Source organism: Alosa sapidissima, chromosome 24 (assembly GCF_018492685.1).
Source record: "Alosa sapidissima isolate fAloSap1 chromosome 24, fAloSap1.pri, whole genome shotgun sequence".
NCBI lineage: Eukaryota > Metazoa > Chordata > Actinopteri > Clupeiformes > Clupeidae > Alosa > Alosa sapidissima.
Window position 1 is genome coordinate 13,673,995 of NC_055980.1, and position 14,257 is coordinate 13,688,251.

The 14,257-nt window shown below is 45.9% G+C and overlaps 1 protein-coding gene across 5 annotated transcripts in view; it reads left to right on the forward strand.

Annotated features, from left to right (window-relative positions):
• The first annotated feature begins 458 nt into the window (after positions 1-458).
• kcnc3b (potassium voltage-gated channel, Shaw-related subfamily, member 3b) overlaps positions 459-14,257 on the forward strand; it is a 53,036-nt gene continuing 39,237 nt past the window's right edge. For 2 of the 5 annotated variants that reach the window (XM_042082366.1, XM_042082368.1), the window contains exons 1-2: positions 460-2,116; positions 11,484-12,167. In XM_042082366.1, the coding sequence (XP_041938300.1) occupies positions 11,544-12,167 (624 nt within the window). In that variant the 5' untranslated portion in view covers positions 460-2,116; positions 11,484-11,543. Of the gene's footprint in view, positions 2,117-11,483; positions 12,168-14,257 lie in introns of all 5 variants that reach the window. The other 3 variants (XM_042082364.1, XM_042082365.1, XM_042082367.1) reach the window with 3 other exon arrangements.

Genomic DNA, 14,257 nt, shown 5'->3' on the forward strand with positions numbered 1-14,257 from the left:
GCAGATGCTTAGCCTGACGAGCCAGACCCACATTAAAATGTAGGGTCTGGGCACTCACCGTTCGCAGTGCTCAGTCCGAGGGGCGGGATAATCAGTTGTCTTTCAAATTCCCTCTGCACGCAATAGGACAGCGGCAGCGCCATGAGTCCCATGCGTTTCCCACCAGCGGAGATAGTTGGCTAGTTCAAACGTTTGCCAACTTAATAAAAGCTTAACTCGTGTCACACTGTTTGCCAACAGCAACATCCATCTTATTTGTTTTCAAGTAGCAGGGAATTCAAGCCAAACCGTTGCAACTCTGCCATCAATCATTATGTTAAGCCCACCTAACGACTCTATACACGATTTCATTGGCCTGATTGAGTTTCGATTTCTGGAGCTCACAAGCCAACGGAGAGTTGCTAGACTCTCAACGCAGAGTTGCTAGACTAGCCTTTGCTGCCGCTAGGGGCGCGTCTAGATTTCTAGGCTAGCAGATGCTAGCACTGCAACCAAACAACCCAGTATGCAGTGGACTCTTCAGACCACCAAACAAATCAAACAGGCACAGGAGGTAGCGAAATTTATTACACTGGCTGATGACTGCACGCTTAATGTTTCAGTTCAAGACAAAGTAAAACATGCACTTGATGCCTAGACTACTATCACAGTACAATGTAATAATTTATATCGCAAAACCATGTTTCATTAATGTTATAATTAGAGTTATAACACCACACAACTCCAGGTCTTCCACAGGTGTCTGTGAACATGATCCAATCTTGATTAGGTCACTGAGAGAGGAAACTCACATGAGGCTTCCAAACACAACTCACAGTTGGCTGTTTGTCACTCATACATCTTTCATGAGAACCTCCTGTATATATCTCATCCACAGCAAATGGGTTTGGGCATAATATTGTATTACCTACTTAGTTGAGCACAGAGATTTCAATTACATTATTCATTGAGCTCTTTTATTATGAATTTATTTACTGGTGACACCCATACAATAAATGCCTGCAAGCAGATTGGTTTACATTCATAAATCTAACCCATTAATCAACAACAATGACACATATATTTTGGCTATAAGCATGTTTTGACAAATGAATGTCTCCATACCTCATAAATTCACAACTATATATGTAGGCATGCCATGTGCCTTGAGAAGCATGGCATAAATTTGACAAAGAAGTGCTGTAGGTCAGGTTCTCCATTCGACAAATTACTTACTGAAATTTAGTGCAGTCGTCCTCAACCATTACCTTAGCTGTTGCACCTGCCACCCTACCTCGTCATCCCATCATATTTCAGCTCTTCGCTCGATTTGTGTGTGTGTGTGTGTGTGTGTCTGTGCTTAAACGCCCCCCGCCCACGTATCTCACCAAACCTTTACAGAAGCGCCACCCAAGAGCATGATGGGTGTTTGAAGAGAAGCCCTTGGCATCGCATCAGAAATTAGCCTGAGAATTCGCCTGGGTTCTCCCAATACTCTCTCCAATTCTCCTCCCCGCCCACACATGACAGCTGAAAAAAGGGAAAGAGAGAAAGATAGCTTAGGTGTGTGTGTGTATGTATGAGTGCGCGCGTTGTCGAGCAGGGTGTGAGTGCGTCCAGCGTCTATAATACCTCCATTGACACACTGGGAGGTGGATATAACAGAGGATCATAATCATATCATTTAATTGCACACCCTACGCGAAGAGGCGTAGAGACGGCGGGAGAAGCTGCTTTTTGGCAATAAGGAGAGACAGGAACAGGAGCTTTTTGAAATCGAAGAAAATATGCCAGCATTTTGACGCGAAAAGCCGCAAGCTACCTCGTAGAGATAACAGAACATTTTGCTTATTGAAATCAACGTGTTTGAAAGATTCACAGGAGTACCGATATTGGCGTTTTCTGATTGTTTTGTTTATTTATCTTAAGCAGAGAGGGGGGAGCCGTGTTCAACAACAATTCTTTGTTTTAACGTTAGTACTGAAATAAGGCAAGACAAAGCGTGAATTGTGGGAGAATTTGGATATCTCTTTGTTAAAAGAACCATCATCATCAACAACAAAACGAGTCTAAGATTGAGAATTAATGTGCGTGTTTTTGGACACGCACACTCTATCCGAACCCAGACCCAAAGCAAGTGAGTATTGAACGACCTGTGGGATTTTCCGTCTAGATGTGTAATGTTCCGGTGGTTTAACAGTTCAAATAATCAGCAGTCTTTGAAAACAGTTTTGTATCCTTGCTTGAGTGTGACAAGTCAAATCCCCAGTATCTGAGCTATTGAACTTACTTTCTAAACATTCAACAAGTATTGTTTTGACCATTGTGATATATTTCCATAGTCTGGGTATATTCTACGTTGAATTATGATGATATTTCTCACTCCGTGTCAACCTCACAATCAGGTGAGAACGGCATCCTATTTTTAAAACGCGTCTTACCGGCGACAACAATTTCAGCCCATCGTCATAAACATTGAAATAGTCTACACGTGAAAGGTCTCGCGGTAGCCTATTACTTAGTGAAACACATTATCGTGAGGTATCTTTTCCTTCGGAACCGTTACAATGTTTCATTTATTTGCCATACTGTGCGTGTAGGGCATGTAACACGGGTGGATCCTTTGAGAGGACACCATGTTGAACGGGTACCCATCTTTACGGGGGAATGAGTAAGACGATAGGAGGAGGGAGGGGGAGAGGAGACAGTGAGGTGATGGAGGAGAAATGGATTCTGGGGAACTGGGTTTGGGAGGCAGAAATAAAATTAACCCGGCTGTGGCACGGGAGAGGAGAATAAAACATGTGATTCATGTGAGCTCATTGCCGAAGTGGGGCTACGCGTGTAGCAGGGAAAAATAGCTTGTGGCTGAAGGCACAAGCTGAGGTGTTGTGGCTTATGTAAGGGGTCAGCAAAAGGCGTGTGAATTATTTAAGAGTTGCACTCTATGTCCGGAGACACTATGAATATGACAAAGTCCTCCGTCTGCTCTCAAAGACTACCGTGTGCCCCAATTTCCCCTCTGAGCAGACCACAATGTGTCCGATACCAGATCCTGAGAAAATCACGTGTATCTAAAGCAGTAGGGACATTTCAATTATTACATTACATTCAGTCCACTGTGACTGTATGCTTTGTCCTTTTTCCATTGTGTGTAGTATCTTGTTAGTGCTCAAGTATACTCTCACAATTGCTCAATCTATGCCAGTCTCAAAGTGCACCATCATAGTGTTACTTCAGACTAAACATTCATGGTCCTTTTTTAGCTAAGTTGTCCTGTTCCAAGTTCCATTAATCAAATCAGTTCACCCTGGCTCTCTCACAAGAGAAATATATGTTTGCAAATGGTTAAGCACAGTACAAGCATGACAATGCATTGCTAAGGCCCATTCAGACATGACGTTCAAGTACAGTGTTTTGTGCTGTGATAAAAAAAAGCCCTCCACACAATAATGACACTAAAGACAGATTTAATGCCTCTGAAGGCACTTGGCCTCATCTGTCTCAGTTTATGTAGGCTTCACCCCCTAATAAGTAACATCTTGAACACTCCCAACGCTCTGGCCCCTTCCCCTTGTATTTACTATGTATCAGGATATACCCATTTAATACCCATTTAAGGACCCCAATATTCCTTACACTGGTGGTATATTTGACCCATTTTCAAGAACACTGCCTTTCTTGATGATGGTTAGATTGGGTGATGTGATATGGCTACTGAGTTGGGAGTTTTGACTAAGTTTGTTCAATCATTTGAACCTCTGTTTCTTGTTAAAACAGGGGTTGGTTTGTTATGTTCAAAGCAAGTGTGTGTGTGTGTGTGTGTGTGTGTGTGTGTGTGTGTGTGTGTGTGTGTGTGTGTGTGTGTGCAGTCTCTCAATGGCAGTAATTAACTACTAAAGCCAGAGATTTTAATGAGAATTGGAGTAAGCAGGCGCTGGTGAATGACATAAAGGAGCAGGGGGTTAACACCAATGTAAGATTATCCTCACACACACACACACACACACACACACACACACACACACACACACACACACACACACACACTCATGGATCTCCAGTATCAGTGGGTTGGCAGCACCCCTGTAAGATTATCCTCATCCTCCTCAGACTTCTTCTCTCCTCATTTCTATATTTATCGCCTCAAATTCGTCCTCTAAGTCCCCGGCTTCTCAGACCTCTGGCTGTGCAGGGTCAGTGTCTTATCGCTGCACTCCGTCCATTTCTCCACTGAGAGGATCTCCTTCAGGCCTCACATAACTTAACATTTCAGAGAAAATTCTTGTGGCTAAAGCTCGACAGTGCATTTCATTGCCACTTAAGTGGTTTGTGTAAACAAACAATGTGTGATGGCAGTTTCTAGACTCACATTTTTTTCCACCTCCCCACGCAATCAGTCTGTCGTTCGACCTTTGGAGGTTGAGATGGGCTATTTGTCGACGTAGCCTTATTCTGTGTAGACTTAATTAAGTGCTCCATGACATCTCTGAGCACTGCCATGTTTTCGTTAAATACCCCTTTACCCTTCAGGTGATGTGGTACTGTGTTCACTGTTCTCTGCTTAGTGGGAAATTGCAGATTGATGCTGCTGTCTCCGGGGCTCTTGTTACAACCCCTTTGTACTCTGTGTGGGGCAGTTGATTGGCCTTTTCTGCCCCGCCAGGGGCATTTAAATCTCCTGTCTCTGTCAGAGTCCCTGTTCTCTTCTCAGGGCATGCTGGGTTCGTGTTCGTAGGACACGCCAGCAGAATAAGCTTCACGCCCCCTGTGAAGCGGAACTCCCAGAGTCCCAGAGCATGGTTCCTCTTATGTGGCCATTAAGCCACTACAAGAGTGTATTTATGTAGATGATGTTACAGCAGAGATAGGGGAAAGACTTTGCAGAGGGACAACTGCTCAACAACAAACAGACGAAACCCAGTGGCATAGTGACGAGTAATAACACCCTCCGCCAGTGACCAGTGATGGCCACCAGTCTCTTTTCTGCCCTCAGAATGGGTTAGTTAAGCTGTATGCACATGCACACATGAAATATAAATAGACAGACTACACGCACACACACACACACACACACACACACACACAACCACACATATTCACAAACACACACACACACACACACACACACATATTCACAAACACACACACACACACACACACACACAACCACACATTCACAACCACACACACACACACACACACACACACACACAACCCCACATATTCACAACCACACACACACACACACATTCACAGCCACAGCGACAGACTTATTGTAAGCTCCCATGGCTGTATGTGAAAGGGATTGGTTGGCACAGTCACCCCCCCCCCCCCCCCCTAGTTCCCCTCCACAGTATCACTGGGAAGATGAGGCTGTTTTGGTCCTGGAGTGGTTCTCTCCAGCTGATTCGTTTTTTTGTACCATTTGCATATGAATGGATTTTCTGTCTGCAGCTCTTTAAGTACGTCTACTCTGAAAGCCACAATGAGCCACGTCGGCTGTAGACAATTTGTCCGATTCATTCACACAGATTCAGCATGTTTGTGACCAGTAAAAGGTGTCGCGCTACCATCTCTGTAGCATGATGCCGAGAGAGTGAGAGAGAAAGAGAGAGAGAGAGAGAGAGCGAAAGCAAGCTGCAGGGAGATGGAGAGAAAAAGGGAGAGAGAGTGAGAGACTGAAGAGAGTGGTAGCATTAGAGAGACAGTCAAAGAGAGAGAGTGAGAGACTGAAGAGAGTGGTAGCATTAGAGAGACAGTCAAAGAGAGAGAGGGAGAGAGAGAGGGGTGGAGGACAGCGTCTGGTGTCACTGCATTGGAAGGGGAGGTGACTGCAGCATTTTTGCGTCTGTGCACTTCCTCCGTCAGCCCGGCTGGTGGCTCCTCTGCACGCGGCAGAAGGAGGGATGGAGGTGGACGGAAAAAATGAGGCGAGGGAGAGGGAGAGGGAGAGAGAGAGGGAGAGGGAGAGGGAGAGGGAGAGAGAGAGAGAGAGAGGGAGAGGGAGAGAGAGAGAGAGGGAGAGGGAGAGGGAGAGAGAGGGAGAGGGAGAGAGAGAGGGAGAGGGAGAGGGAGAGGGAGAGAGAGCACGCAAAGCAGTTGGCACATCCTGCAAAACCTGACTCAAAAATGGCTATAAAAAAAAACAGAAATCGTTAGGCTATATTCTCCCTTGAGTTTCTCTCTCTCTCCCTCTCTCTCTCTGTCTCTCTCTCTCTCTCTCTCTCCATCTGTTCCCTTCACATTTCCATTTCTCTGTTTTCTCCATTCCTCTTGTTTTAAATGCCCTTTCTCATCAATCAGCACCCTCATTGTACTTTGCCTCCACACATATAAAGCCCCTCCCCTACACTCTTAAGTCTTTTTTCCCTCTTTTTCTCAAATCCAGGATCTTTTCATGTATTGTCTCTGTCCTCTATCGCTTCCCAGAATGCCCTTCTCTCTCCCCCCCCATCCTTATCCCTCTCCCTCGTTCCTATTCGACTCACATTTTCTCTTTGATCTTCCTCCTCTCATTTTTTTCCATTACTCCCTCTGTCTCTCCTGTCCTCCGCTCTACCACCTCTAGCACTCGCTCCTCTCTTTCTCACACCGCCTGCCTTATCCTCCTCTTTTTCTCTACACCTCCGCTCCTTCTCACATCATCTCTCCATCCCCTCCCTCATCCATCGTTTTTTTTCCTCCTTCCTCCCCTCTATCTCACTTTCTCTCACGTCATCCCTCCCTTCCCTGCATAGCCCTCCTTTTCCCCATACTCTACTCCCTCTATCCTAACAGCCCTCTTCCCAGATTCTCTCTCTCTCTCTCCCTCTTTCTTGCTTCCTTCCTTTCCGACTGAAAAGCTTTTCTTGTGGTTTTGCCAACTACAGGAACATATTTCGCTCAGTCAGCACTCAACCTCTCTTTCTCTCTCTCTCTCTCTCACTCTATCTCTCCTCTATTTACCTCATCCCACTCCCCCCCCCTCCAACCTCTCTCTCGCTCTGCTGGTACCTTGCTGGCGATTCTGCCTGTAACAGCTTTCTCTCTCTCCGGCTCTATCTCTCTCTCCCTCGCTCTCTCACTCCCTCCCTCCCCCCTCCTGCTGCAGTGTTTCTGCTAATATATATTAGCGTCACTGCAGTTGTCCTGCACAAGCTAGGCTCTCCCTTATTAATTCTATCTTTTTTTTTTTTCTCTTTTTGTCATATTTCCTTTGCTTGCTCTTTTTTTCTAATAGCGGTGAATTCAAAGGTTTTTGTTTCAAGGCATTCTGCAAGGGTATTTCTGCATCTTTCTTTTCCTTGTGTATACATGGACATACACACAAAGACACACACACACACACACACACAAACACACACGCACACACACACACTGGAATGTTTGTTCACTGATGCATTTAAAGGCACACATGAATCTATAGCAATAATAAGAGCCATTATTTTTTCCATCCTACTTAGTACCTCTGTCTTTATCACTTCTATTTCCATTTCCATCAGTCTTTCTTTCTCTCATCTCTCTCTCTCTTCCTCCTTTTATTTGCCCTCTCTCTCTTTCCCATGTCAGAGCCCCCATCCAGTCCTTGTAAATCATTACCACTTCTCATTATCACAGCTGTAGGCTAACAGAAACCAGCATACATCATACATATATATCTCTCTCTTTCTCCTCACTCTCTCTTACGCACACACACACACATACGCACATATGCACACACGCACACGCACGTGCACGCACACACCCACACATTCACACACACACACACATACATGTGTACAAACAGAAAAATGATACAGGTATATTCGAAACAAGTTGTGTTTCAACACACAAATAACTGTCTTGATTTTATTCAATTGAAATACTTTTACTGTTGGTGATGTTAAGTTTAGTCTGAGCTTCCTAAATAAATGATGTACTTTGTTTGCTAACTAACTAATATTGTTTCTATTGCCCAACCAAAAGCATAGTTTTTTTTAATGTATTTTTAAACTTGCCCTTCTAGGTTTCTCTCACATACCAGTTTTATATCCAGGCTCCTTTGTCTTTGTTTGGGGCAGTTTCTCTGAGCTGCCTCCAAATCCCTGTCCCATAACAGCACTCGCTGTCCGTGGTGCTGAAACATGATCCTACCCACTCCAACTCTGACAACTCATCTCTCTCTTTCTATCTCTTTTGCTCTCTCTCTCTTTCTTTTTGTCTCTCTCTCACTCAGCTCTTCCACTTCCACTCTTCCTCTTCCAAGCCTTTCAAGCCATTCCTCAACTTCCTCTTTCCTTCCACGGCTCTGTTTCCCCAGCACCTCTCAGAGGATGGACATGTTATTAATCTCATTCCATATCACTCCTTCACCCCCCCCCCTCTCTCTCTCTGTCTGTCACTCTGTTCTACATCTCACTGCAGCAACTCAAGCTTTCATCCTATCCTCATCCTGGACAGCAGACAAGACTTTGTCCAGCAGTCACAGAGTCACAACAATCCTGAAGGAATTTCATACATTCCATTCCAAGGCCCAAATTTACCATTAGTACTGCCACACTTCTTATTATTGTTTCTGCGTGGTATCAGAATGCATTTCTTCTAACACTGCCCTCAGAGTAGTACAAAACTGTTCCTTATTGCCCATTTAGATAGTAGCATGGCTGTTTGTTTTGCTGTTTAATCAGCAGCATCTCTTGTTTCCATGTTAACTTAGTGCTCTCTCTCTCTCTCTGTGCACTGTCCCATGCATGGCGGTATCTTACCTGAGCATCCAGAGATGTCTGAGCCTCAGGTTGTCAGCAGATGTCAGTTTGTCCTCAGCTTTCTCATTACAGAGAACCTCCATGTTCAGTAGGCGTTGATAAAGATGCTTTCAGAGGAGTTTAGAAACTTTGTGGAGACTTCGAGGCAGGAATGGCGGAGATGGTAGCTAAGCAGTGAGAATTAGAAAAAAAAACTGAACGATATACAAAAAAGGGTCAAAAACCTGAGGTTTGTTGGCAAAAAAAATGAATAGCAAAATACTAAGACAAGCAAAGAAGGAGGAAAACAAAAAAGCAGAAAGAAATGGCACGCAGGTGAAGAATGAATGGAGGACGTACTCAGTACAGTGTGCGAGTTAACTGCAGAGGGATAGAGGACGCAACGTTGGAGAAGTGACAGAGAAAGGGAGAGAGGGAGAGAGGGAGTGGAGAGAGGGAGAAATAGTGGAGAGAGAGCGAGAGCCAGAAAGGTGTGCAATGGCAAGAGAAAGATGGAAAGAGAGAGCAAAGAGAGAGCAAAGAGCCGATTCCCCCTTCAGTGTAATGTGATTCTTTTATGCGGAATAAGAGGAAAGGGGGGAGCTTAAGAGGGATGGAGGGGGGGGTAGATGGAGGTGGGTGTGGGGGGTGTGTGTGTTGTAGAGAGGGGTGAGAGAGAAACACAGAGAGAGCAGGAGGGTAAAGTGACGTATCGTCCTGACTGAGAGCAAGCAGTTAACTGCGTCTGACGAAAGAGACGGTAGCGTTTAGAATGTTGACAATGACACTGCGTGTGCCGTGGGAGGAGATCTGAGACATAGAGAGGGACAGAGAGAACAAGAGAGAGAGAGAGAACAAGAGAGAACAAGAGAGAGAGAGAGAGAACAAGAGAGAGAGAGAGAGATGCAGAGGAAGAAACAGAGAGGACAATTCAGGCTTTTTACTGCAGTAAAAACTCATTCAGTCTCTCCCCACCCCCTCTATCCTGCTGCTGCAGCTCCGCTTGTGTGTGATGCTTTACTGCTGTGTGTGCATACTGTAGTCCTGCTCCCGCTCTCTCTCTCTCGCCTCCTTTATTCCTCTCTTTCTCTCTCTCTCTCTCCTCCTTTATTCCTCTCTTTCTCTCTCTCTCTCTCGCCTCCTTTATTCCTCTCTTTCTCTCTCTCTCTCTCTCCTCCTTTATTCCTCTCTTTCTCTCTCTCTCTCTCTCTCCCCCTCTGCTTTCTCTCTCTTCCTCATATGTTCTCTCCCCCCTCTCTCTTTCTCTCCCTCTGCTCTCTCTCTCTTCCTTGTATTCTCTCTTTCTTTTTTCCTCCCTTCGTCCTCTTCCCTGTTCCTGTTTTGCTTCAATTGTTTTCCCCCCTTTTAGATCGGCTCTGTCCTTTCCCATCACTCTGTAAACGCTGTGATTTACTGTTCCTCTCTCTCTCTTCCTCGCTCTCTCTGTATTCCTCTCTCTCTCTCTCTTTCTCTTTCCCCTTCTCTCTTTCTCTCCCTCCAGCCCCCACCTCTCTCCATAGTGATGAGGCTGCAATGAAACAGGGACTTATTAGCCGGTCCATTTTAAGGGAGGGAGAGATTGAGGGCTGCTCTCATGGGGCAGATGAAAGAGATTCGAACATACACACACACACACACACACATACACACACACTCACACATACACACACACACACACACACACACACACACTCACACACATACACACACACACACACACACACACACACACACACACACACACACACACACACTCACACACATACACACACACAAAACATATACAGATCCACACTGAATGAGGTAGAGAGAGAGGAAGAGAAGCATTAACACTCTGTACCACCAAGTCGCATACGTCACACAGAGGAGACCGACAGGGAAGGAAGGTGCTTTTTCTCACACGCTTCTTTCTCTTTCTTTCTTCCTCCATCCTTCTTCTTCCCCGTGATCAGTCCATCTCATCTAGTGCAGGTTATGTGTCTCGCTCTCAGTCACACATTCTCTCTCTTTTAACAATCCCTAATGATGGTGGTGTCTCTCTTCTCTGCTCTGTGGAAATGTGTGTGTGGCTCTCATATCCAACCTCAGGCTTAGTTTGAATGCATGGGAGGTTATTGGAGGGAAGGAGAGCCAGACCACCACCCGACATCCCACCACCCTCCATCCCAACCACCCCACCCCCCCCACACACACACACACACACTGTATGTTCGGTGTCTATTTTTAATGAGACACTAACAATACCTTGCTTCTGTCAAGACTTTTACCTTCAGGAGATATCCCAGTGTCCAGTACAGTCCACTTCCAAGCTATACTCTTTCAGGTCTCATTCAATCATTGGCAGCCCTTCAGACTTCATAGATTTTCTCATATTGACCCACTGTATGTATATCCTCTCACCAGCATTCGTTTAGCATAGCATTACAGGCACTCCTTAACCTAAGCACTGGTTTATTCATGTGTTTTAGAGTAGTATTTGGAATGGGACTGTGTCGCCATTCATATTATTACATGTGCAAACATAATATTCACACGTATGATCACACACATGTACTTGGGTCATTCTCTGTCACACACAGACTCTCTCTCACAAAGACACACACACACACACACACACACACACCTGCTGTATGCTCAGGTGTGATCAATGTGCACTGCAGATTTCATGATTTTCTCATTGAAGTAGTATTATGCAATACAAAATAATCTCAGAACCTCTAACTTGTAAACATATGTGTAAAACATCTGTCTTTCCCGTTTTTATAACTAGCTACCCCTTCTCTCTTTCCCTCTCCGCAGACTCCTCCTCCCTCCTCCCCCCTCCGTTTTTTCTCCTCCTCTCCCTCCCCCCGTTCCTCTATGCTCAGTTCGGTGTGTGTCTCCTCTTTCAAAGGGCGCAAGGGTGGGAACAAGTCGGCCAACAAAGCATGTTACAGCGCAGACATGCCTTGTCCGTCGGAAAGCGAGAAAATTGTGATAAACTGCGGGGGGGTTCGACACGAGACTTACCGCAGCACCTTGAAAACGCTGCCCGGCACCCGCCTGTCATGGTTGACGGAACCAGACGCATTTAGCAACTTTGATTACGACCCCAAATCCGACGAGTTCTTCTTCGATCGCCATCCGTCCGTCTTCTCTTTCATCCTTAACTATTACCGGACGGGAAAGTTGCACTGTCCCAACGATGTGTGCGGTCCGCTGTTCGAGGAGGAGCTCGCCTTCTGGGGCATCGACGAGACGGATGTGGAGGCTTGCTGCTGGATGAACTACCGACAGCATCGGGACGCGGAGGAGGCGTTGGACAGCTTCGAGAACCCCGAGCCGGACGCACAGGAAGATGACCCAGCGCTCACGGGAGGCGCGGACGGAGACCTGAAGAGACTTTGTCTGCAAGAGGATGGGAGGAAGGTGGGCTGGTGGCGCGTATGGCAGCCTAGAATCTGGAACCTGTTTGAGGACCCCTATTCGTCCAAATATGCGCGGGTGAGTACCAACAATTCGTTCACTACTCTGTGGTCTGTAGTACCTCAATTACGGGAAGCTATCTCTCTACCAGACAGCTCCTAGTGACAGTAAGTTTTGTAAAGTTCGATAACATGATCATGAAGTTGATTGATGTGTCCGTGCGTAATTGTTTAAATATAAAGGCGGGGACTGTCATTTCTCATTCGCAGATGAATATTTAGCAGCTGAAAGACAATTTAAGCAACTTTATGTCAGAACCATGCAGGTATTTCTTATACAAACCACAAAACAGGTGCTTTCTTTGACCATTCTTAAGGACAGTGCGCATTTCTGGTAGTATAAATCTTTATTGTTATGTGTTCGCATACAGTATGCCTGCATTATCTCTATCGCTCTACATTTGGTTAAAAATCCCATTGACTCCGTCCGGTGCCAGTGGTCCTCCTATAAACATTGGTATCTACAGTATTGCAAAACACTCTGAACCGTGTCAGTTAGTTTTTCTCGTCTGGTGTCTGTGTGTGTGTGTGTGTGTGTGTGTGTGTGTGTGTGTGTGTGTGTGTGTGAGAGAGGGACTACAATCATCTTCACTACGCCAGTACATTCCTGTAATGCTTCGGTGCGTGCGCCCTCATCCCCAACTGGGTCTGTGGACCTCCTGAGCATGTCCTTGGGCTCCATCCTTTGCGTATTCGTTTGTTTGCTTGCTGTCCGCTTAGTTTGCAAAATATTATCTTAACTGTTGATGTACATGTAATCCGATCTGATGCGTGTTGACGCTTTTAAACGCAAACAGCAATAGATAGAGGTGGTGTCATTTTCCTCTATGGAGATTATATAATGGCACATTTGGAAAACAGCTGGCGTCATTATGCTTACCATATAACTTGAGGAGAGATCCTGTGATTCATGGATCTTAATGTTTTTGTGCATGTTTGAACAGTCTAAACCAGCTAGCACCTTATATACAAGGGCAACCTCTACAGGTAAACACCAAGTCACATGATGTATTACTGTAATAGTGACTGCATTTGAATGTGAATGGTTCAGTTTGCATGCAGGGTCCTAGAAACGGTGCACTGTTCAACCCTAGATCATAGCACATACAATTTCATGAACTCTCTCAGAACCATTCACCCTGACTCAAACCCTGGGTGATTTCTGTACGCTGTCAACCGGTTGCTGCGTTTGTTTTCCTCTGTGCTGCTGGTGTCCATCGTGTGAACCTGAGGCCACCCAGGCCAGTGTGAGCTTGATGGGCTGTGAGACTGGACCTTTATCATCCTTGCTCCACCACTGCCTCCTATTCAGCTCGTCTTCCAGAAAATGATTTAGGAGGAGGTCACATGACCACAACTGATTGGGGTGGGGGAGGGGGGGTGAGTTAGGGGTGGCGGTGGTGCCTCATGCTCGCGATCAATACGGTCACAGGACAGGCCCCTGCTGGCTCTGTAAACGGGGTGTGGGGGTACCAACCTGATTTGACCCTTGACCCTGACACAGTGGAATAGAAGAGGTATGGCGCTGACCCCCTTCCATTGCTTTGTGGGGTGTAGTGTACCTCCACACAGCTGTCCATGTGCGATGGTCCCATGCAGGACGGAGCTTTGGGCAGTGCAAGGGTTGGCAGTGTGGATGCCTGGTGGATCTGTCACTCTGATGCATCATGCTACAGATGTTCTTCAGTTGGGAAGACAGCTCTGGGCTATGGCTGTGTGTGTGTTTGTGTGTGTGTGTGTGTGTGTGTCACTGTGTTTGTGTTACTGTGTGTGTGTTTGTGTTTGTGTGTGTGTGTGCGTACATACATGTGTGCATGTGTCGCTGTGTGTGTGCACGCGTGTGTGTGCTCGTGTGTTGTTTGCGCGTGTCAGTAAATACTTGAAAGAGGAGATGTACTCTCATACATCCTTAGCTAATGCAAGGCTTTTAAGGAGTGTGAAGGTTCGTTATTGAGCACCACTCAATCCTGGCCAGAGCTTTTATCGTCGTTTGTGTCAGTCTCGGGTCAATAGCATGTCCAGGACTCAGACTGTATGTGTCTGATGAAGGATGGATATTGATGAAGGATGGTATTGTTCTGTGGAGTTAGAGATAGCTGTGTGTGTGTG